At 35.7% G+C, this 23,080-nt stretch overlaps 1 protein-coding gene across 2 annotated transcripts in view; it reads right to left on the bottom strand.

The window, feature by feature from the left end:
* CGNL1 (cingulin like 1) overlaps positions 1 to 15,645 on the bottom strand; it is a 44,590-nt gene extending 28,945 nt beyond the window's left edge. The window contains exons 1-7 of one of the 2 annotated variants that reach the window (XM_061447058.1): positions 13,938 to 15,645; positions 13,349 to 13,443; positions 12,368 to 12,461; positions 11,240 to 11,341; positions 10,382 to 10,530; positions 9,696 to 9,831; positions 7,579 to 7,791 (exon numbers count right to left, since the gene is read on the bottom strand). In XM_061447058.1, the coding sequence (XP_061303042.1) occupies positions 7,579 to 7,791; positions 9,696 to 9,831; positions 10,382 to 10,530; positions 11,240 to 11,341; positions 12,368 to 12,461; positions 13,349 to 13,443; positions 13,938 to 15,566 (2,418 nt within the window). In that variant the 5' untranslated portion in view covers positions 15,567 to 15,645. The remainder of the gene's footprint in view (positions 1 to 7,578; positions 7,792 to 9,695; positions 9,832 to 10,381; positions 10,531 to 11,239; positions 11,342 to 12,367; positions 12,462 to 13,348; positions 13,444 to 13,937) is intronic. The other variant, XM_061447059.1, reaches the window with a different exon arrangement.
* Between the last annotated feature and the right edge of the window lie 7,435 nt (positions 15,646 to 23,080).

Here is a 23,080-nt window from a genome sequence, read left to right as displayed (position 1 = left end):
CCCAGAGAAACTGGACAGAACACACAAACATGGACCTTGAGATGCAAATGAAATATTCTATTTCAACCTCAATACAGAAAAAAATCTCTTGGACAGGAATGCAGAAAATGTTCTGTAGCTCCACACTTTTTTTTTTTTTTTTTTACCACACCCTCAACACTGGCAAAGGCATGAGAGTGGTTGTGTAATTAATCATTTAAAAAATGGTCCTGGCTGACTTCAGTTTCAGCTGGTGAAACTCCCTTTCGGTAGTGACCGCACAGAATAGGACCTTCAGAGTCCTTTCACAAAATACAGGAAGAGGTAAAATGAGTGGAAGCTAAGTATCTTGTTCACAGCTTATTACAATTGTTACGTTTCAGCTAGATTCAAAGTTTCTTAGGCACAGCCCTTCAGATTTTTCTGAAAACCCTTCATTTCCCTTCAGAATCAAGTAAAACTGAGTTCAACCAATTAACTGTTCTTTAACTGTCATACTTGATGTACAAATCTAAGGAATAAATCTCCATTCAAAATGAGCTAGAGCACAAACAGAAGTTTTTTTAATGGAAGTAACAGACTTTCAAATTTTCTTTCCATATACATACTTGTGGAATCAAAGTAAATGACACAATAATCCTCCAAAACCTTCTGAAAAACAAAGGGAACAGTGTGGCTGCTCACTTCATTCTGTTCCTGGTGCGGAACACCTAAGGTATTATGGAAGATACTGTCTGCTGAAACCAACTCTAAATTCTCGTAAGCCACCTTTTTAGGTTGATGCTGGAGACTAGTTGTTTAGCTTCTTGAGCTACATGTAAAAAGCTTCATGTGGCTTCAGGGATTCAGATCTACCAAGCTCCCCTTAGATGACCCTGAGAAGTTAGCAGTGGTGGAAATACCAAATCCCTTTTTATTATTTTTTCCTCTTCCTTTTCTGTATATACACAAATCAAGATTAACTAAAACAACTAGACATTGATTCCCCTACCTAACATACAGGTGATTTCCAAAGAAAAAAACAAACCCAACCTACATCCAAAGACTGAAAGAAAAAAAAGACAAATATAATGAGTCTCAACATAGGGACAGCCCTTTAATTGTAATCCTTATTAGCTCTTCAGTGAAGACAGCTTCTGAAATCAGTATTATTCAGGTATAGTCATCTAGTTTTTAAAGCTCATGAATGCAAATAACAGGTCTATTTCTATTTGTACTCTGTTTGTAGTTCCGGTTATTTCTCCTCACTGCGTACCTCCAGGCAATTCTTCTAACCTCAGATACTGTTTCTTAAAGCAGCTGAGGTCCTGGGATGAATAATACTGTAACACTGCATAGCATGGATAAAAAAATCTAATAAAAAATAGTTCTAAAAAGGGAATGAGAAAACTCCTTGAAAGCAAAACAGTGATAGAGTGTTAGGCTACCAACTCCACAGGACTCCCTCTTCCTCCCCCACAAAGAAAAACCCAAGCTTCTGGAAAAGAGACTAAACAGCTTTACTTACTGCTTTTCCACCTTACACTGATTATATCAATTCTCCCATGATCTCAAAATGAGGCCTAGCCTACTTTAACATACTGCTATGCCTTTGGAAGTTAACTATTATTAGTTACCTATTAAAATGGTCAATGTGTTTTCGTGTCTCAGTGAGGTACACTGTAACCTACTTGAATTCTCAGCTGTATGTCAAGAGATTATTCAGTAAGCAATTGCACAAACTTACAAGCAAGGGAGGCTGTCTTTCCTTCCATTTCAGCTAGAGCCATTCTATTAACTGGTTAAAAATTATTCTCTTGTGACTGTTTAGAGGCAAGACCTGTTCTCTTGCAAGGCCATTTTTGCCGATCAAAACGGTACTGTATCCTTAATATTATTTCCAGAACTACTCCAGGTTTTACTTTATGAGATATAATGAAAGATTTAAATGTCTACATTTTAAAATTGAGAATGCACCCCCCCTTTTTTTCTTTCTCCCCAGTATAGGCATGACTCAATATTCATTTACACAGTTACAAAACCCACAGCCAGGAAAGTATTAACCTCTCAAGTAGCAGCTATACCAAAGTCGGTATTATTCTCCTAGCTACATATCACGACATAGTCAGACTGGCTTATACTAACAGAATTTTCAAGGTCAGAAGTTGTTGCAAATACTAGAGTAAAATATTAACTAGTTCTGTGGTCACATTGCATCCCGCTACATGGACTTACACAGTCTAGGACTTCACACACAAAAACAAATACACACTTTCATAGGACAAACCACCCAAACTTACAGATCCTGTCATCTGCTGACAGCATTAGAGATCCGCCTGATGGTATTAAAGAAGTATCTGACTTCACCGGCTCTTGCCAGCTTTCAGAAAACAACAAACAAAAACCCCACAAAACCCCAACCCTCCTTCCCAACGCAGGCTAACTGAAACGGTCCTGCCTTGTTAGTTCACAGCTGTCAAGTGAGAAAACAGATTTTTTGTTTTGTTTAGATGTGGTCCAATCCAACTCAAACAGAACTTTGCACGGCAGTTTTGCTAAGAGGCTTTCCGGACTCTACATACAGTATAAAAACCACTCAGTGGTAGTTTCATGGTACTGTCTGCATTCAAACACACACATCCCCACTAAATAAATGCAGAAGTAAATTGCACTGAAATGAAAGTCAGACGAGCTGGAACTTAAAAAGCTTGCTTTAGCACTAAAGGCAAAGTCACCAAGTTACATCTTCAGTTTGCTTTAGAGGCAGATTTATTATTCCTGTTGACAACACAGCTAATATTCCATCATTTGTTTGATATTTCATTTAATGTGTGCCTAAAAACATGCATGATACTATTATCAAATGAATTCCTTTCCTTGCACAGAACAGATACTTCAGAGAAATACAAATCAAATCTGTCTCCTAGATTTTCCATATACAGTTCTAAAACACATGTTTTCAATAACAGTGCCCATTTAAGGAGTGCCTGCAGCCTTCCTTCCACCACTACACTCCAGTCTGTGCACCCTCCCTTTCTGTCCCCTGATCCATCTGTGCTTGTAGGATCACAGTAGAAATCGGTCAAACACATACCCAGTTGTTTAGAGGACTGGTAAGGGAAGGCAGAAAATGAAAGCAGGGTGGGGGTGGGAAGTGTGTCATGAAAGAGGGGACATTGACTTGGACCAGACACTCCACTCTTCTTGAACTCTGTATACAGTTTACATCAGTTACCAACTGGCTTCTACCACTGAAACAAAGAAAAAGCGTTATTTCAATATGTTAAAGGCTGCTCAGGCATGCAAAGGAAGAAACATCAGTGGCATTTGAAATCCTGGCTCATCTTCTCTAAGTCTTTTCCAGTTGTTGTGTATCTTGTTTGAGGTGAATGGGCTAGACTCAGACACAGCATTCAGGATGCAGACTGAGTTATGGATGTACATACACAAGGGCATAATGATATTCTTAGGCCCAAGCAATTGCTATTATACAATTTGTTTCTTTTACTGTTACAAAGAAGATGTTTTTATAGAGCAATTTATTATAACCCCAAAATTTCATCTTATTAGTTGAGATCCTATTAGATTTTTTCCACAGTTTCACAGTTATATACAGTATGTTTGTCTATCCCTTTATGTACCAGTGTCTCTGTGATGTTCCACAACCAGTTGTCTTCACTTCACTCTGAGTAACTTAAGTAACCACTGCTCTGTGTTTGTAGAGCATTATTTCAAAATAGGTTCTCAGAATATACTAAATTTAGTTATGCTTCATTTTACATTTAAACTATATTTGCCAAGCCATTTCTGAAGAAAGGCACACAGAGTTTATATCAATATAATCTACAATGCTTAAGCTAGTTTTTGTTAAGCTTCTGCTCTATGTGGGAGATTTTTTATTAGCTTTGAAGAAGAAATATATTATCAGGCTTGGTAGAAAAAGAATCAATATGCAACTTTCATTTCAAAGTTCTTTGCACGTCTGTGCTAGACTCACCTAAATTCCCAATCACTATATATATATTTTTATATATAATATATATAAAAAGATATATTATATATATATTATATATAACGGGGAAAAACAAAAAAAAAAAGGAAAGCTGCTTCTCATCTACAATACTCAAGATTTTATATTAGTTTCTTATTTTAAAGGAGTACACTTTCACTTCATAATATATGCAGAAGGTAACCACTGCCTTTTGCTGTTGCTTTCACTTGCTCTGATAAAAGTCCTTCTCTTTGATCACACCACGGCTTTACACATATATGTCAGTTAAAACTCATATGACCGCTAGCTTCAGTGAATTCTTAACTGTGTGGATAAATGAAACTGCTTCTAAACTCTGTCTGTTTTATCATCTTGAGGATAAGGTCAGAAGTATGATGAACCCTGAATAAAACAGTTGAGGTCAGGCGTAGATATGCCTCCTCACAATGCGATGATTACAGCATTTTCTGAACAACACTTGTGCAGACTGCTTCTCAAGGCAGACATAAATTTGATAGCGCTGGGCAGACTGCAACTGCACTCCTGAGCTGATAAAATTTCAGTGGAATTTGGACAGTACTAGCTGCAATTTGCTACAACCTTTTACCTACAGTATCACATTCCAAAATGTACTTCCAAACGTTACTGGAAATAAACAGTGGCACTTCATCTACTTCATCTACATCAGTAACAGAGCACTCGTAAGGTAAGCAGTACAATTCTGGCCTATTGTGCTATTGGGTCAGATTAAATAATATAAATTTTTTGTCCTATATTAATGCCAGGAAAAGATTCTTATTCCTTATTGCTCTGGCATTTGCTATTATGGAGAAATCCATGTTTAATTAGAAGAACATTAGTTTTTCAATTTATTATTAAATTAAAGGCAACTACTACCCCACAGAAGTATGCTACAGAAAAGTAAAACTTTTGCCATTGTTAAATGGGAACAGTCTGATCTCGCTCCTGATAAACAACCAATGAAGTTAAGAGAAATCAGACATCAAGACTACAAGCATAAGACATAACACAGAAATGAGTTAAAAACATGAACTGTGGCAAAAAAAAACCCAACTTAATACCTGTGACTTTATATAAAAATCTCTAGAAAACAAACAAAAAAACTAACCTACCACATCAGTGAGCATGAGAACAGAATCACACACGACAAATAACCCTACTCTATTATCAAATAACCTTGTGTATGTTTCTAACATGACTTCAAAACAGATCTATGTGACATTCTAATAACAGACTAAATGTGCTCTACATTACTTGTCAATCTATCTAACATCTCCAGCAGCTGAAAAACTCTGTTGATATAACACAAAAATGGTATGAAAAAAAACCTTCCTTTTTGGGCTAAGAGATATCACAAACCACCCTTGTTCAGTGTACCAATTTGGATGATATAAAAGCAACATAAGAGTTAACAACCTTGTACATATACCCTGCTCTATCAAACCACTATTACAGCATTTACACACCTGTTTTCCTCATTAAATACAACAGAATGGCAGCTTCAATTGTATAAAACATGATTTACACATACACTGTTAGGTATTCCAGATTAATTATAAAACCAATAATTAACATCGTAAGTAAGATCACAGCAGATCACTCATCTAACTCCCCCAGTTACACTTGCCTAATAGATGATACATCAAACTCAACAACTAATCTCAGCCAGTAGTCATATAGGTAATGCTGGCCTGTAAAAAAATCATTAAGGGTACTAATACTAGTGAGATTAAAAACAAATAAAGAAGAAACTTCCAATTAAGCATGATGCAAGAAGTTTTACTTAAAATAAAACCAAAAAAAATCACTCAAGTAATATCGGAAGACCAAGACCCAGTGCTTAGAGCAACGTCAATTAATTAAATTTCACTTTTGAACATCTTATTAAATTTACTATTAGATAGACTATGCCATGCAAGTAAATAAATGCTATTTATAACTACCTCTACGCCACAGCAACCCAGTCATAGAGCCATTTCCCAGGCTGTTATTGTTATGCCAAACAGACTACTCTTTCATTTCTTGTCAGTTGTAATTACAGTTCCATAATTGAAATACAGTAAATTACCATGCAGTAACTTTGAAAGATGGTTCACTGAGGTTAAGCTGTCACTACAATTACTGTATGAGAAAAAATGATAATTTGTGTTCTACTTTTCCCTCAAAGAAAAAAATTAATTCAGTTCAAGCAGCTCAGATGAGTCAAATACCTTCATGATGATGTAAATAAAGAGAAACAACACATTTATCAAAGCCAAACAAGCATAAGACCCAGGCTGTATATACAAAACAGTGTATTAAAAACTTTTCTAATCACTGAAGAAAATCTTAGAGACAATCCTTAAAAAAAATACTCTTTATCAGAATTTAGTCATACAGTATCTATCCAGCATCTTACATATATGCTCCTATTTGCTCATAAAGCATATACAGCTTTGGATATATCATTCAAGTTGCAAGCTTAATTTTAATTCAGTTCTACATTATGTTTTTGGCCACAAGCAGTAGGATAACTGCAATTCACCTAACACCAATGACATGAAGGTAAAAGAAATTGGCACAGACATTTCTAAGCATAAAACTGGGCCTCTAATTTTGACTTACGTTGCTCAAGCAGTTTGCCTGTAGAAATATTTGACAGAAATAAAATGAGAGATAGACACAAATAACTGTCACTGTAAAAACAGTGCTCAAAATCTTAGGAGAACTGATCCCTCACAGAAAAATTTTTCAATAAATTTCTAGCTGCTGTCTTCACAAAGGACTTCTTTTGGAAAACAGTAACAGATAATGCACTTCTGAAAACTGTTGCTATTCTCGCCCCGACAAAGATCACATGCTGATGCTGGAAGAGGCAATTCCTTCAGTTCTGTTTTCCTCCTGTCTCCTTCCAGACATCCAATCCCTGCTGTTTCCCTTGAGCTGGCACTCATTTGACTATTCAGTAAATAGGGTAAGCTCAATAAACGAAAAAGGGAAAAGGAATACACAAAAAAATCCCAACCACCCAACACCACCAGAACAAAAAAAACCAAACCAACCAACCAAATGAAAAACCAAACCAAACACTGCAGCAAAAAAACAAATCACCACACAAACAGAACCAAACAAAAACCCCACCACCTAGTAGTGAATGGTTGAAGGAACAAGAAGGGACAATGTAACCAGGAAACAGGATGAGGCACAAAGAGCTGAAGGTAAGAATAGAGGGCTGCAAAGAACTGCTAGAAACTGTAATTTCCACAGCATCACTGGCAAAGCACACTGGTGCTCTTCAGGGCATCCTCAAGGTTTCAATGATTCCATTTAACCCAAGACAAGTAAATGGTTCTCTGTACTATACTCCCATCTGTTCTCTCTCAAAGCTCACAGTGAAGAAAACAGTAAATAAAGACTCAAAGGGCCACAACTTCAGCTGTGGCTAGCAATCAAAACATTCTATATGTGCATGAAATAAAATTTGTTCTCAGCATCTAAGCATCTCCTAGCCTAAATCTCTACCTATTTATTTTGCTAAGAGAACAGTAGTATCGGGAAGCATCTCTTATAACATCTGTGAGAGGGATGACTCTTCCCTGCAGAAATTAACTGTATTCACTTATTTTCACCTCTGTTGCTTTCTCCAGGCTCTGCTGTAGATCAAGCAATTCTTTATCATGTTGTTCTTTAAGTTTATCCATCTCCATGTCATGGCTAGATACTTCTTCTTTTAGTGCTCCTTTTAAAGCGGTAAGCTCTCTCTCTCTCTTTCTCAAAATCTCTTCTTGTTGATCTTTTGCTATTAATACTTCTTCCAGATCCTGCTTCATTTGCATCAGTTCCTAAAGAACAAAATTAAGCACAACTGCATGACAACTAGCTCCAGTGGATGTTCTGTTTATGTTTCAGAGAAGGAAAGCAGGTAAGACCCCCAAGGCCAACTTTTATTTTTGTGACTTTTATACTAAGCTAAAAATTTTCTAAACCCTAATATTATTAGAAGTATACCATATAGCTCACGTTTCATATAGTGGGTTGTCCTCAGTCCAGCTGGGTCCTTGCTACTGCTGAACCCAGGACGTGGGTCAACATATCTGATGCTGCAAAACTATGAAAATATTTTGATGGTTCATTCTGCTGTCTGTAAATAAAGCAGGATTCAAACTAAGGCTGCAATTTAGTAACTCCCTCAGTCCTACCTTCTGTAGCAAAGAAGCAGGTAAGAACAAAGAAAAAACCCACACTGCAAGAGAAGTGAACTCAGTGGTAATTCCTTGTTGTCTTTTCTGCTGGAAAGAATAAAGAAAGTTGCTTCTACAAGTGCTGAAGACAAAACAAATGCTTCCCAACTGAGTCAATGCCTTTGCACCCTTCCACCATGTTCACCCTAGAAGTCATTTCTCCTCTCCAAATTGCTGGAAGGAAGTGGGTAATCAGTGAATCTGAATAATAAATATACCCATGCATGTATACAAACACAGAATAAGATAACAGCAACAACTGAAAATGTGCATCTTCAAGAATTACCTAATTCGGTATTTCTCAAGCTGTGAATAATTGCACTTTAAAAAATAATGTAAACTTCCCCTGCACTGGAGCAGGATCAATACATTTAAACTATTCCTGATATGCACCACTTATTCTGTCCTTAAAGCTGGCAATGAATACCACTGTCCAGATTGCCACATTCCACTGTTTATTATCCATATTGACAGAAAATGTTTTCCAATACTTACTCTAAATCTCTACAGCTAAGTCTCTCATTTCTGACTCCATCCCCACACAACACAGAAAAATTGATTGCTATTTCCTTTACTGCAACATTATAAGATGTGCTTTTGATTCTTCCCTCACTCTTCCATTCAGATAAGACCTTCTTCATAGGCAATGTTTTTCAGCACTATCATCATCATTCCAGATACTCCTCTATTTCTGTACAATTTCAACTGCAGTAATCAAATCTCACCGACACAAAACAAGGTAGTTATTCTACTCAGCATGTCCTGCATATTAACATCTTTAATATTCCTGAGATCAATAATGTTTTTTGCTCCCTGGTTTGCATTTTATCATTTAGCTTCAAATTCTTAAGCTAGTTCTTTGTACTGGTATTAAGTTGTTTTGGAAGTATGAAATATTAAGGTCATTCTGAATTCTGACCTTCCTTTTGAACAATTATACACTGATACTCTTACACACCCTCATCAACAAATTCAATATCAACAAATTAATACAACCAATTACTCTCTCACAGGAGACAGAAAACCCGTAACTCCCTTGTTCCTCTACAGACTCTATCCCTTTGCTCCCTGGATTCCATTAATAGAGTCAAAAATCTAGAGACTACCTTGGTGAATTCTTTTAATTTTCTTAGTTGAATCTTACCTGGCCTTGCTAATATGTACACCTTCTTTAAACTGATCTTCCCTGTTCTGACCAATAAAACCTACCTAATTGTTAAAACTGACCAAGATGATTATCTCATAATAGTGAATAACTCAGCTGTCCCTTAATCATTATGTTATTTGATCTATTCTAGAAAACGATGGCACTTATGCTTTGTATTCCTTTTAGTGTTAATATAGTTATTATAACATGCCTTCTTAGGTCACCTAATAATGGTATATTGTTTTGAATTGACAGAATGGGAAAAAACAAGACATGTATTTCTTCTACCTGTATCTTAGTCCCCAGTTTCTAGGCAGCTCTGATTTTTTCATCCTTCTTCTGGTACTTTATAACTAACCTCAATCAGAACCTCTTTCTCCCCTTCATCAGTATGTTTTGCGTTATCCAGTTCATCATGCATCTCGGAGAGCTGCTCTTGAAGATCTCTGATCTCAGTCTGGTGCTGTTCCTGCTCCATCTTCACTTGAAAAAACCTTATCAGGAAAAATCAAACTTTTTTTTTTTTTAATTTTTAGAAAATACAAATAGAAATTACAGATTTGTAGAAATTAGAAATAACTCATTTGTTGTTTTGAGTACTAAGAAATACAAGTATGTATTCCCATGTTCCCCACAAAGGAATGGGATATAATGAGGCAGAAAAATGAAATGTCAGAGGGGTAAAAATGAGAACTCTTCAGTAGATATATAAGTGGAAAGCTGTATTTTATTTTAAACCTCGTACTATATGCTTGACTAAAGTATCAAGTGTTTCCATATTTTAAAGACTTGGACTACATATTGTGATCATGAAATATGAAAAGGAATTCACACTAAGAGGAAGATTATAAATTCAGCAATCTTTCTCTTCCTTCTAGATAATTCTAAAAACATGCCTCTTTTAAACAGTGGAAACATTTCCTACAATAACAAACATCACTGTCAGATTCCATTAGCGTATCCTAAAGACACAAGCACTTTTAAACTGAAAGGTTTAAGAATAAGCACAAATTCCAATGAATAACTTCTGTAAAATTAACTCACTCCTCTAGGTTCTGCCTGAGTTCTTTCTCGCTTTCTTCCAGCTGCTTTTTTAAGGCTTCTTTTTCACACACACTTTCATCAAGTCGCAGCTGAAGATCTTTCAGCCTTGCTTGTGTGGCATTTCTCTCTTCTTTGGAATTCTGCTGATTCTGAATTTTGTACACCAAAAGTTAAGCAAGATAACAGACTAAGCATAAATAAATTAAAGGCTCTTCTTTATTGTATGAAAGAAGCCATTGCAAGATTTTGATATTTTTCACTTTTAGAAGTGCTTATTAACCTATGAATATTAAAAGCCTGGAATGTTTATTTGCACACACAAAGCATTGCTTTTTGTTTTTTATTAGAAATGTGAGAAGTAAAGTCTCCTCAGTACTATCTCATCACTTCGAAGTATACTGGTTCTTATGACAGGGTTAACATGCAAACTGAAAGAAGCCAAACTGTTTTTCTTCATGTCTTCAGAGCACGGCTGTACTGCAAAAATAATGCGGTAATTAACAAACAGCAGCTACATAAGTAATACAGTTTGTCTCTCACTCCACAACTGTCTTGTTAATCAAAAGATTAACATTTACCTCTTTGGATACCTAAGAAATTTTATGTGCATGTGTCTAACATTTTTATTCACCTCTCCAAACTCCTTTTCAAATACTAAGAAAGAAATTTATCAAGAAAAGGGTAACCATGCTATGAGCAACTACATTTAAAATTAGAAGTCTTCTGTAAAAGCACAGGTATCTGGATTACAAGGAATATGAAACAAAAAGGAAGGATTCAGCTGGTTGATCAGTTGTCACTTACTTAGAAAAGTTTATCTGAAGTAGTCAAAAGCTTTATAACAACAAAGTGCCATACCCTAATTTCTAGATCCAATTTTTTTTCTAATTCTTCCACCTTCCTTTCAAGTTCTGCTTTTTGCTCCACCAATGCTTTTACTTCAGCTGAAGGATCCGAAACCTACAATTAAATAGAGATGTTTAATCCCACAAAGCCAAGATGCTCTTTGACAATTGTTCTTTTTAAACCTAAACTAAAGCTACAAGCAAGGCTAATGAAGTGTAGCATCACCACTGACTTTTCACACAGGTCAAGCCAAGCTAATATTTTCAAAGGAACCATGATTTGATTTTCATAAAACTTCTTAGTAATTGCTCAAGGGATGTTGCAAATAATACAGAAAATATACAAACCTAAAGAAAAATTCAAATTAGGTAGCATATGAATTAAGTCACAAGGACTTGGGGCCAAATTTGACTGAGATACCACCAATTACACAAAACTGCCATCAAAGGGGTTCATACTCAGATGTCAAGACAGATTTCCAAACACTGTTTTTTGGTAATTTCTTAAGATGTGTTTTATATATTCATTTTGACTGATTACAGCCCAGGATAAAATAATCGTCAAAAGTAAGCATTTAATCCTCATGCCATCACTGCAACAACTGGGCATTCCTTCGCTTTCCTTTAGAACTGAAAAAACAGTTCACCATGTAGCACAAAACAAAAACTCGTCAGCAGGCAGATTGTCAAATGCCATTAATGTAATATGGCTTTTAAAAAATGTCCTAAATTATTGCTTTTCTAAATTACAAATTAAAATACTCTTTCCACTTAGATATCTATTTATAATCACTATAATAAGAAGATGCTCCACCATTATTTTTTTAAGCTATGTATGTTAGCTTTTCCTTTGATCCAACAACCTTTTGATGTTTACGTTGAGTTTGCATCTCGCCTTCTAAAATGTAGAAGCTCTCAAAGTAGACTCCTTTACATTATTCTTTAATTGTTAACAAACAGATTTCCCATAAGTCACCTCAGTGCATGATTAACATTAAGCTATACTACTGAGAATACTACAATAATATACTGTACTAGAAGAATAGTCTTGTTTAAGTCAGTGAGGGAATTCAAGTTTTTAAGCCCTGTTTGAATACTTATCACTATTAAACAAGCCAAAACAACTCAAAAAATTGTTTACCTGTGTCTTTCCAGCAGCTCTTGACTTTAAAGTCTGAATTTTCTCAAAAACCAAGTTGACTTTCCTCTTTGTTGCATCATCATTATCAGCACTCCTAAAACACACAGAATAAAAGCAATGATATGATCAAAGGTCCTATTTTTTTAATATTGGAATAAATTCAGAGCGTCCAAACTATGTAAAATCATCAGCATAAAAAAAAAATCCAATATGAACTATTCAGAAATTTTCTTAGCTATGATTTCATTAAACTCCTTACAGAGAGGCTGTTGAAAAATTATATTCACTGAACTCTTTAATTGTAACTCTCTTCTACAGAATTATAGCTGTGGAAAGACAGGTATTCAGCATGTATATTATACAAACATACTGAAATTAGAAGTAATTAGTACTACGTTTTTCAAGTTCTGACTACTGCACCATAAAATACACTTTAGCAGCTCCCAGAACCTGCTACATCAGTAATGTAAAAAAATTTAAGTACATTCTATATGTTGTAACTCATTTCTCTTTCCTTCATCTTTCAATAAGTTATCATTAGAAAACACCAAGTAAAAGAGTTACAGGTAGACAAAGGATTAAATGTACATCAACAAGAGAGCTTCTGCCAAAACTGTAAGAAGTAACACTTTTTTGTTTAAAAAATCCACAAGCTTAAACTCCTATGTGGTATGATTTGGATTCTTCAGGAATCTCAATCTCACAAGAAGTTTAACTCCTAAAATATTTAAAAGACGAAACAGATTCTAATTCATAAATTTCAGGTACACTTAATCAAATCCTGTATGATACCTTATGTAAGTCCTGATTGCCTGGGTATTTTGAGATCCTATGCCTTGGAGGATACAGCTCAGATAGAGAATTATGAAGCCATTCTAGCTTTGCTTTTACAGTTTCACATTTTAAGTATAACAGAAAATAAATACTGAGAAAATACAGTCTCTTTGGAGAGCAGCCCTCTCCAAAACTATGCTTACTAACCCTTCCTTAAGGTAATTGTAAAGTATCTGTTTAGCAGTCTCTTCATTCGTTTGCTGTGCAAGATCTTGCTGGCCTTTTAAGAGATCAGGAGTTGCCTAAAATGACAAGACAAAACATCAAAAAAATATAATCATACAAGGGTTGTAAATACAACCTCTACAACTTAAGTCCTCCATTGTAGTTTATTATGAAAAGATTTATTATGGACCTAAGTTCATAAAGATCCATTGGAGTTTTGGCCTGCAGCAATAAAAAGTATGCTCCACACCAAAAGAAAGAAAACATAATTTTGCATTCTCCTCTTGTGCATTTATGCTTAAGAATAATCACATCATTTACAATAAACTCCTTTAGTCCCACCATCTTCCTTCACCCAAACAAGAATATACTGTTTTACAAACCATGTTTTCGATACCTGCAGATAAAGGAGTAATTTTTTTGGTTATACTTCTCCAGAACAATCCCATTCAGAAGTATTGTGTGATGGGTGTTTGTTCTAACGAAGAGCAGAAAAATATGCATTTAACAGTATGAAAGTTTTAGTATGCTAGAGTGCAAAACACAGTTTAAAGAGTAAATTCAAATTTACCTGTATATGAGGGACAGATGAAAATGTTTTCACAGAAATCTTCTTGGCTCCTGAATCAGGTGGAATTGTGATTCGGTTTGGCAACAATAAAGTAGAAGTTACTGTTCTAACTTCTTCTCTCTTACTCTGTCCTGGGAACGTAGACGACCTGAACATCAAGTTCTCAGTTTCAGCTCCATTTTGTTTATGGTATTGCAAAGAACTGAAACTGCTACTCTGAATGTCTTTATCAGGCATTTGCAGTTTTCCAATACTTCGAGTAGAAACCTTCATCTCTTTGAAAGGTGACTTTTGATCTCTGGATAATTGCTTGTGAAAGCAAGCTTTATATGATCCCAGCAAGTGCTCAGTTGACTTACCCAAGCTTTTACTGAATTCACCTAAATAATCTGAATTCACATCAGGCCCTAATGACAAGGCACTGTCAACGCTTCTTGATCTTTTACGATCATCAGGATTAATTCTATTCCTTTTTCCTGACCTACCTCTTCTTTGAGGATCCACTTTCTTATCAAACTTTTCAATTAGCTGATCTACACCTGGAAGTGAACCAGTATCAATATCACGACCAGTTCCAGGTAAAAATGGGATATATCTTCTGTTTTCATGCCGATTAACATTGTCTGCATATATGGCATACTCTTGGTCATCAAGTAAAAATCTATATAAGGAATTTGCTGAAGTGGGAGTGGCTGATGAGGACGATGATCTTCGTGAGTCATCCAGTACTGGCCCAGCTGAATCTTGTCTGCGGAAGGGAAGAACATCTGGTCTAGGTTTTCTTTTCTCTGGATAAGAAGTGGGACTAACACATGGAGATCCTCCTGCAGATGAAAATGACTCTGAAACACACACTTCATTGAGGCTGATGGCGCTACTGGGACAATCCAACAGCTGCTTATTTTGATCTTCTGTTTCTACTGACCTGTTTAATTGCATTTTTTTTGCATTTGCTTTGGGTGGCTCTGCAAGATACATATTTGTCTTCTGTAGGGACACTACTTTAGATGAAGAAATCCAAGGCTTTGCTTCAGTTTTTTCATCTGCAAAAGACTTAGATTTACTGCACACAGAAGACTGGTAATTATCCAAGTTCAGGTTATTTTTTTCAGGATCATAAGGCTGTAAAAGTTCAGGATGTCTTTGAAAGTTGAACAAATTTGAGGATTTCATTGTTCCACCTTTAAATTCTGCTATTCCATTTTCCTTTTCATCCAGATTGCTTATCTTTAGGCTTTTAAGCAAACCCGGTTGCATTTGCTGTGTTCCAGGAAACACAGTGTGTTCACTGTTTTTGTCCTCCAACCTAAAAGCAGTATTGGAGTCTGTGGCTGGCTTGCTCGCAGGATGAGAAATGACCTCTTGTTCTTTTCCAGCAGAAGGATTTTCTGACAAACATCCTTCTGTATTGTTTAGTACAATGTAAGGATGTCCATCAATTCCTTGTACTCTAATACTGACACCATAAGACCCTGTCCTAGAATTTTGTGTATTTCTGGTTTTTTGAGTCTCCTCACTTGTGAGTTGAAGAGTAACTTCGTAGTCCTGCTGCACGTGCTTAAATCCAGCAAAATATGGTTCCATGATTACCAGAGGAATATAGCTGAAGAGAAATGACAAAAATGTCATTGTTTAAAACACTTCAGATTATTTCATTCATTATTTTATTGCACCAATCAGCGTGACTATGAAGACTTAACAGTAATATGCAGACAGCTCAATATACAAGCTATACAAAGCTCAAAGCAAATACACTGTGATCTAAATGTCTGACTGATTCATTCAATGTAATGTTATTTTATGATTATAAATGGTAAGAAATAGCAAGTTAAGACTACCTATACAGAGTTGGTGCTAACTGCTTTAAAATCAGATTACTTCAAATATAAGCAATTCTAGTACAATTTTTTGAGTCAAAGCAGCTTTTATTTTGGGTGCCTCCACTGTATTTACTGAAAGACTGTACATTTCACAAATCAATAATCATTTTATAGTCAGCAACTATTAACAGATATATTAACATTTGAACATAAGACCAGGAGAGCAAAACACAACCAGGCAGTTTTAGATTATGAATTTTAGGCAACTAAAGCACTGCAAGGAAGATCAATACCCTCATACCTTTGAGTTGCACTTTTACATATCTGTTTTTCAACATTTGTTTCTCAAGACATCTGAAAATAAACTTTTTCATTTATTATCTCATTACCATCCATAAGAATAAACTCTCCTACACACTAATTCAACAATTCCCACAAATGTGGTCTTGTTCCAGAAAACTCCAGTTGCTATTTTAAAACAGATGCCTTGCTGAGAAACACAAATGGAAAAATGCTGCTAGTATTTCCATGGCCGATAGCACCTTTTACAGATTCAACAGGAATGCTAATTCCAGCCTGTATGTGCCAAAACTATTACTGCTCTAAAAAACAAGAAATTAAACCCTACCTGCACTTTTAATGTTAAATGCCATTCTCTCTTTCTGTAAGAGCTGGCTTGGTGCATAGTTTTACTTTACTGTCTGTTGCATATTATGTGCCGACTGTCTAGGGGCAGAGGCAATGCAGTGACAATAAGAACAGTGTCTATAAAAGGATGAAACACAACACTCTGATGCAAAACCTGGAGGGAATAAACTTTTGAACCGAGCTGGAGAGTTGAGTAATCACTGAAGCCTGACCAAACCAAGATCATTAAACGGTGGTGAATAATCATTGAAAGGAAACAGAAAGAACAAGATGTCTCATGGAAAAACAAACCTCTCAAGCCAGTTTTACTCTCCTGTGTATCTCAGCATGAACTATCTCCCTCCAGATATTCTAAACAACAGCAAAATTATCATTTCTTCCTGAAAGTGATTTAAAGAGTTTGGCTCACTATCAAAGTCTTTCTCGGATATTAAAAGTTTCAGTGAATTAGGTAAATTCACCAAAACTAATTCAGAGGTTACATTCACTTAGTAAACGGAAGTAAATGGACAATATGAATTGGATCTCCATTTAAGACTTCCTGAGCAGGAAGAGAAACAGAACAAGAGAAAAGCAAAGATGAGCCAGGGTAGGCTAAGGGAAATAGAAAAATGGAGGAGCAACAGAAGGTTAACAGCAAGTACCAATACACTTTATTATCTTGGTACTCCATTCTATTTCTCTATCCTTTTTTACCTTCTCTGAATACTCACAATATCTCACATTAATTACACTGTTTCAGTGTATAAGCTGAAACAAAAAGGACTAAGAAAAAACATCAGAAGCAGATTCTAATCACCCAGAATCAATTAAAAGCTCTCTATTGGGTTTTCGACCAGGACACAGAAATCAGCTCTGAGGTGCTCTAATGGTGGCTGAGAAGGCAAAGGAGGAAAAAGAGATAGCACAGCCCAGAGCTGTAACAGAATATTCACTGAAGGGACCAGACCACACTAATCTAATGAATGGTTGCTGGAGGTAGGAGAGAAACCAGGCTCTCCACTCTGTTCTTCAAACTGTTGAGTGGGTCCAGCTACATTCAATTACTCTCTATTTGCTCAAGGCAACAAAAAGGAAGTATTTCTGGAAGTTCAAAAGTTGTTTTCAAATAAGTAAGCTTTTTGAAGCTTTTATGCTTTCCATTTTTAATTACTGTTGTACGATGTTGATCTGAAGTCACTACTACCAGTATGTAATAATTAAAATGATTTGTTTTAGCAAAATAAAAATTATAAAATAAAGTTTATCAGACTTCTAAAATGATTCTGCTTGATTGTCTAGGGAAAAAGTGTTAACAAGACATGATTTTGCAACTGGGAATTACTGACAGAGAGACTTCAACCAGCCCATGAAAAAAGCAACAACATTCTGTATCTTTTAAGGAACATTTAAAGTATCTCAGTGTTCTCAGAAAATACATATCATTCAGAACTCTAATTTTATAAAAAGAAATCTAGCTTGCAGAACACAATATGCTGATAGTACACTAAGTTCAAATCACCATGGCATATTTGTATCTGACCATGCAAGTGAAAAACCCCCATGATTTATACACAGGTGTAGCATACACCTGCAGTAGATAAATACGTGAATGCCTTTAAAAAGGAGTTCCACTTTGTAATTCTAGCAAAATCAGAAATACCACCAATAAATTTAGACAATTTACTTAGTATATGAAGGTTTACACTACACTTTAAAGCTGTGTGTATTGGCAGACCTATAAAAAGAGTAACATTCGTCTGAATTTGCTAATAGCAGTAACAAACACAAGATAAAGGGGTCAATAAAAATAAACTTAAAACTTAAAAAAAATAAAAATCAAATCAAACAGCATAAAGAATAGGTAAGCAATAAATGTCAGTATCTCAAATTCAGGGTGATTGCAAGAGCTGTGCTTCCAAACAGTTGCAAAGTTGCTAAAAATATTAGATAGCCAGAAAGAAAAAAAGAGGCCATACCAAAATAACCCAACAACTCAACAACAACCACAAAACACCAAAACCCTTCGTGTATAGTGGAAACAGTATTTACGTTAATAATCTACCTTAAATTAACCATTAATATATTTAATTTGTCTCTAAAACTATGTAGAAATATGTGAATTTGTCTTCCTTACTCATTATACTACTGTAATATATACTATAATATACTATAAAAAAAGCATAAAGCCTTGTACAAATCAAAGTGCTAGTACAAAATTTTTAAATAAGACATTTTATCTTTCTGGAACTTTGAAAATATATATATAACAATCCCCATTACACCTACAAGAAAATCAGACAGCTAGTCCTACCATTCTAATATTTAAAGGTCTTACTTAAGGGTTCCTATTTTATAGGACGTTAAGCCACGGTCAATAATACTCCCATGAACTACATAATATCTGAAAGTTATTTTACAATACCTCAAAACAATGTTGGTAACATTGTAAACATTTAAAAATGCTTTAGAAAATCATTACTGGTTCTTCTGACACAAACTTTCTGAGGAAAACCTAACTCCTCAAATGATGCCAATTGTTTAATTACAGTTACAGTCATATTTTTACGCAAACACTGTGCAGTCAGCATCTCAGGCTTTGGCAGGCTTACAGCAATAGATTAAGATAAGAAGACTGAAGCTGTTCCTCTCCCATCTGTCTGCCCCACTCCTCTGACAGACATCACATCAAAAATGAGAACAATGATGACTGAATATACACATTGGCCACGAATATTTGCAGACTGTTATGCCCAGGTAAATGCAATCAGCCTTCTGTTCCATACTACTGGTGGATGAAATTCTGACATCTGACACAGGAAGAGCTGACAGAAAGGGCCCTGACAGCTACTGCCATAGCTGTCCAGTTTTAATCTCCTTTAAGTCTGCTGAACCTCTCAAATGTTATGACGAAACAGTTTGTTTACTCTTAAACTTATAAAGGGAGGTTAGACATTTTCAGAGTTATTAGGAAGAGATTTTCCCCATTTGTCGAGCTGTTTGTAGTTATCTATAAAAAATAGAAGCTTTTATTTTTTTATAGAGGGTGATGCACATTCTAATTCCAGACTTTCTGCCAAACTAATATTTTTACTTTGAAATAATATAGTCTTGCTAGTAATTTTATTTAGTGTCTCACAGATGTTTAAAAATACAGTTTTCAGAAAACAGAAGCAATAATTCTGCATAAATTCTTAACCAGGTAGAAGACTGTTCTGTTATTTTACAAAATAAATAAAATACATTCTATTATTTTATAAAATTGATTAGTATCTTCTACTTGTGAAGCAAATATCACACCAACATATACAAATTAATCAGGACATAAGAAATAACTACTTCAATAAATTGTTTTCTTTTGAAAATATTCTACTTGCTAAAACGACAGATAATATAGTCAAGGACATACAGCCATCAATATCTTTCAGAGATTAGTTCAGCTGCAGTTTAGGACAATGACAGTATATTGGCATTTTTGGACTGGTAACTTCATCTGCTCTTTGTACCAAGCCAAATATTATTGAGCAGCAAAGTTTCACTTGAAAATGTGCAAACAGTCCAGTAAAGAAATAGCCTGATTTTCTACAGTTACACCATGTAGACTTAAACAGCTGGGTTTATTGATCAACAAGTTCAGTAAATCCAGTCATCATCTAGAGCAAATCCAAAACACAGAATTAAAGATACAGGAAACAGGGTCAGGTACAAACCAAGCAAATTCACTGTATTAGGCAACACATTAGGTTTTACTGATATCACTGGAATGCATTCAGTGTATGCCCCAGATGAGTTATTTTATTTGAAAATACAGCAAGAGTCATTTTCAATCAATTATTGAAAACTGTCAAAAGCTGAAACAAACTAACTTAATGAGTTTAACCATAGACTCAGCCTGAGCCTGCGGGCGTAAGTGTATCTACATAGACCCTTCCTCACTCTGAAACCTCATGAAAACCTTGTGTGATCCCAGTATGCTCATCACATACAGCTTCATCAGGCAAAAGGACCAAGTTCCTTAAAAAGATTCAAATATGTTGGTTTGAAAGATGCTTACTTCCCTTCAAATTTCTTTGTGACTAACTCACCTGAAAAACAGGTCATAACACACTATTTCCACAAGCAACAGTTCTGGCACCCCATTATCTCAGCTTGCACAATCCTCCCTGCTCCTTTTGTGAGCCAGCAACCACGCAGCCACACAGCAGTTCTGTGTCACACCAGCAAGTAAGACACCAAGGAGCAATGGTATCACCTATTTTGACAGTAACATGGCCTTGGCCTGCTTGAGGCAACCACAAAATTCCAAAATGAGCTGTCAGGGATGTTTTTTGGGACAGAAACCTTTAAACTTTCATGAACAAACAAAAGTGGCACTCAAAATGTTCAGGCCTTTCAGTTTGGGAATTTCTTCCTAAAATCTGCCTTCATAGATGTGTTTAAACACTCATTTTAAATACTGGCCTCCAGTCGGTGTGAAAGTCCGTATTTTATCATTACTCAGAAGTGATTTCATTTTTCTGGACCATTTATTTTTGCCAAAAGTAGAAACTATGACATTTTTGTTTATAAAGAAAACTTGTGAGCAGAGGATCTCATGTCTGAACATCCAATACTCCGCAGGTTCTTCTGTAGCAGTTTATTCTTCAGTGGTGATACGATACTTTTCAAAGAACCACAGAAGAGGAATGCTGAAAGTTTAACAGGTCAAAACCATTTTTCAAAAGTGCCACCAAAACACTTCTTTTCTCAGCTACTTTAAAGCTGTCTATGAGGAGCTATGTAAGACCTGCCTTACAACCAAACAAACCCCTGTAATCTGGAACCCTGGCTGCTCTCTCTGGCAGCATTTGCAGAAAAGAGTGCCCTTGAGAAACATACTCCTCTGCCAGATATGGCTGCTCCCTTCAGCGGCTCTGCAGCCATGCATCACAAAGACAGGGAATTGCATCCACTCACCCATTTCAGTTATTCTTTTGCTAAATCTATAGGACAGATATACATACATCATATATAGTGTATATATATATATAAACACACACACACAATAAATATCCAATATCATAATCCTGAGGCTCCTAAAACAGAACCAACTGAAGATTTTCAATTAAAGGAAGATTAGGGCATACCACACTGTCTTCTCTTTGAAAGAGTGAACTTTTTTGAATTCTTAAAATGTCAAGCTATTAAAGGGTAAAATAGCAAATTCCATTTGATTCCATGGAATTCACCTCCATATTTTCTTACCAGAAAAAAAAAAAGTCACTGCCCATATAATTTAATCAGTGCCTTTTTTATAAGCGGGATGTAACAGCTTATGGATGTTTACTCCAGATTTTTCACACATGCACAGCAGAATGCCAGGAAGGAACTATAAAATTTGTCATCCAGCTTTACGTAACATCAAGCTTGCTCTCCAAGCTAAATAATGGATTCTCTATGCAGCTGACTATTCAGAAAGTACCAGCAGTATCACATGAAGACTAAGTGGGTGTTAGGTCAATAATAAATTGCAGTGCTCTGGAAAGAGGACAGGAAATAACTTTGGGAAAGAAGAGGAAGGAAAACTTACATACTGTAAGGGTAAAGGAAAGGAAGCAGACAGGATAATTCATGGAAAGACCAAAACTGTAATGTTTTTACACTTGGTGGAACACAGTCTCACAAACATGCCTTGCATGCATGATGGGAAACTTCATCAATGTCAATCCTACCTACAAGCTGAGGCTTCTGCAAAGGGAAAAGGGACCTGGATTGCTGCCCCTTTGGGGCAATATGGAAAATAGCTCTGGGGTAGCTAAGTTTATTTGATCTACTGCTTACAGCAGAGCAGAAGGAAGGAAAGTGAAAATTTAAGGTTCTAGATATGACACTGTAAAAAAAGGATAGTGAAACCTGTTTAAGAGCAAACTGACAATATCCAGCAACATAAAGACATATGAAAACAAGTTTGCCATCTTTCTGGTAGATTACTTATGCCCATTTAAGATTTTTTCCTAGTTTAGACATATTTTTTGTCTACATAAAATAATATTTGTATCACACCTGGCAGTCACTCCTCAAAATTGTTAGAAAGAAAATTACGATAGTTACAGAACCTAATAAGACTTCCACAGCAATTTCTTCTTGCCCCTGTACTGTCCGTAAACTGTCACTCCCTGTCTGTGGCCAAAACACACAATTTTCAAGAGGACCTTCTACACACCTACCTACACACAATTTACAGAGGACCTTCTACACACCTACCTACACACAATTTACAGAGGACCTTCTACAGTACATCATGTCATAATTTGGGTGAGGGAGGGGAAACTATCCTGAAAGGTTTATTTGATTATTGGCCAGCATTTTTGATGACAGTATCAAAGACCTACCTAAAATTTCTACAAATGAAAGCTAGAAAACAGAACACTAAGCTTTAAAATATTAATTCCCTTTAAAGTAGTATGAAAGCTTCATGTCCCACCTCTTCTTCCCACTTGCTAGAATGAGACTGCAAAATTCTAAGCCTAAAAAGAAATAAATCATGAGTTGGTGGGAACTTAAGTCATTTGGCAAGTATTATTCAGCATATATATCAGAGTTACACCACAAAAACTTATGTTTGGTATTACACAGCCACAAGACAAAATCTTCAGCCTCAAAGACAGGCAAAATTAACCTTACATGTTTCATAAAAACTAAGCTAGCAATTTATGT

Source organism: Pezoporus flaviventris, unplaced genomic scaffold, assembly GCF_033815535.1.
Source record: "Pezoporus flaviventris isolate CSIRO_AGI_PZ_B2104156 unplaced genomic scaffold, CSIRO_AGI_Pfla_v1 ptg000006l, whole genome shotgun sequence".
NCBI classification, from domain to species: domain Eukaryota; kingdom Metazoa; phylum Chordata; class Aves; order Psittaciformes; family Psittacidae; genus Pezoporus; species Pezoporus flaviventris.
The sequence above is the reverse complement of the archived record's forward strand: the minus strand, read 5'-3'. Positions and strand labels throughout refer to the sequence as shown.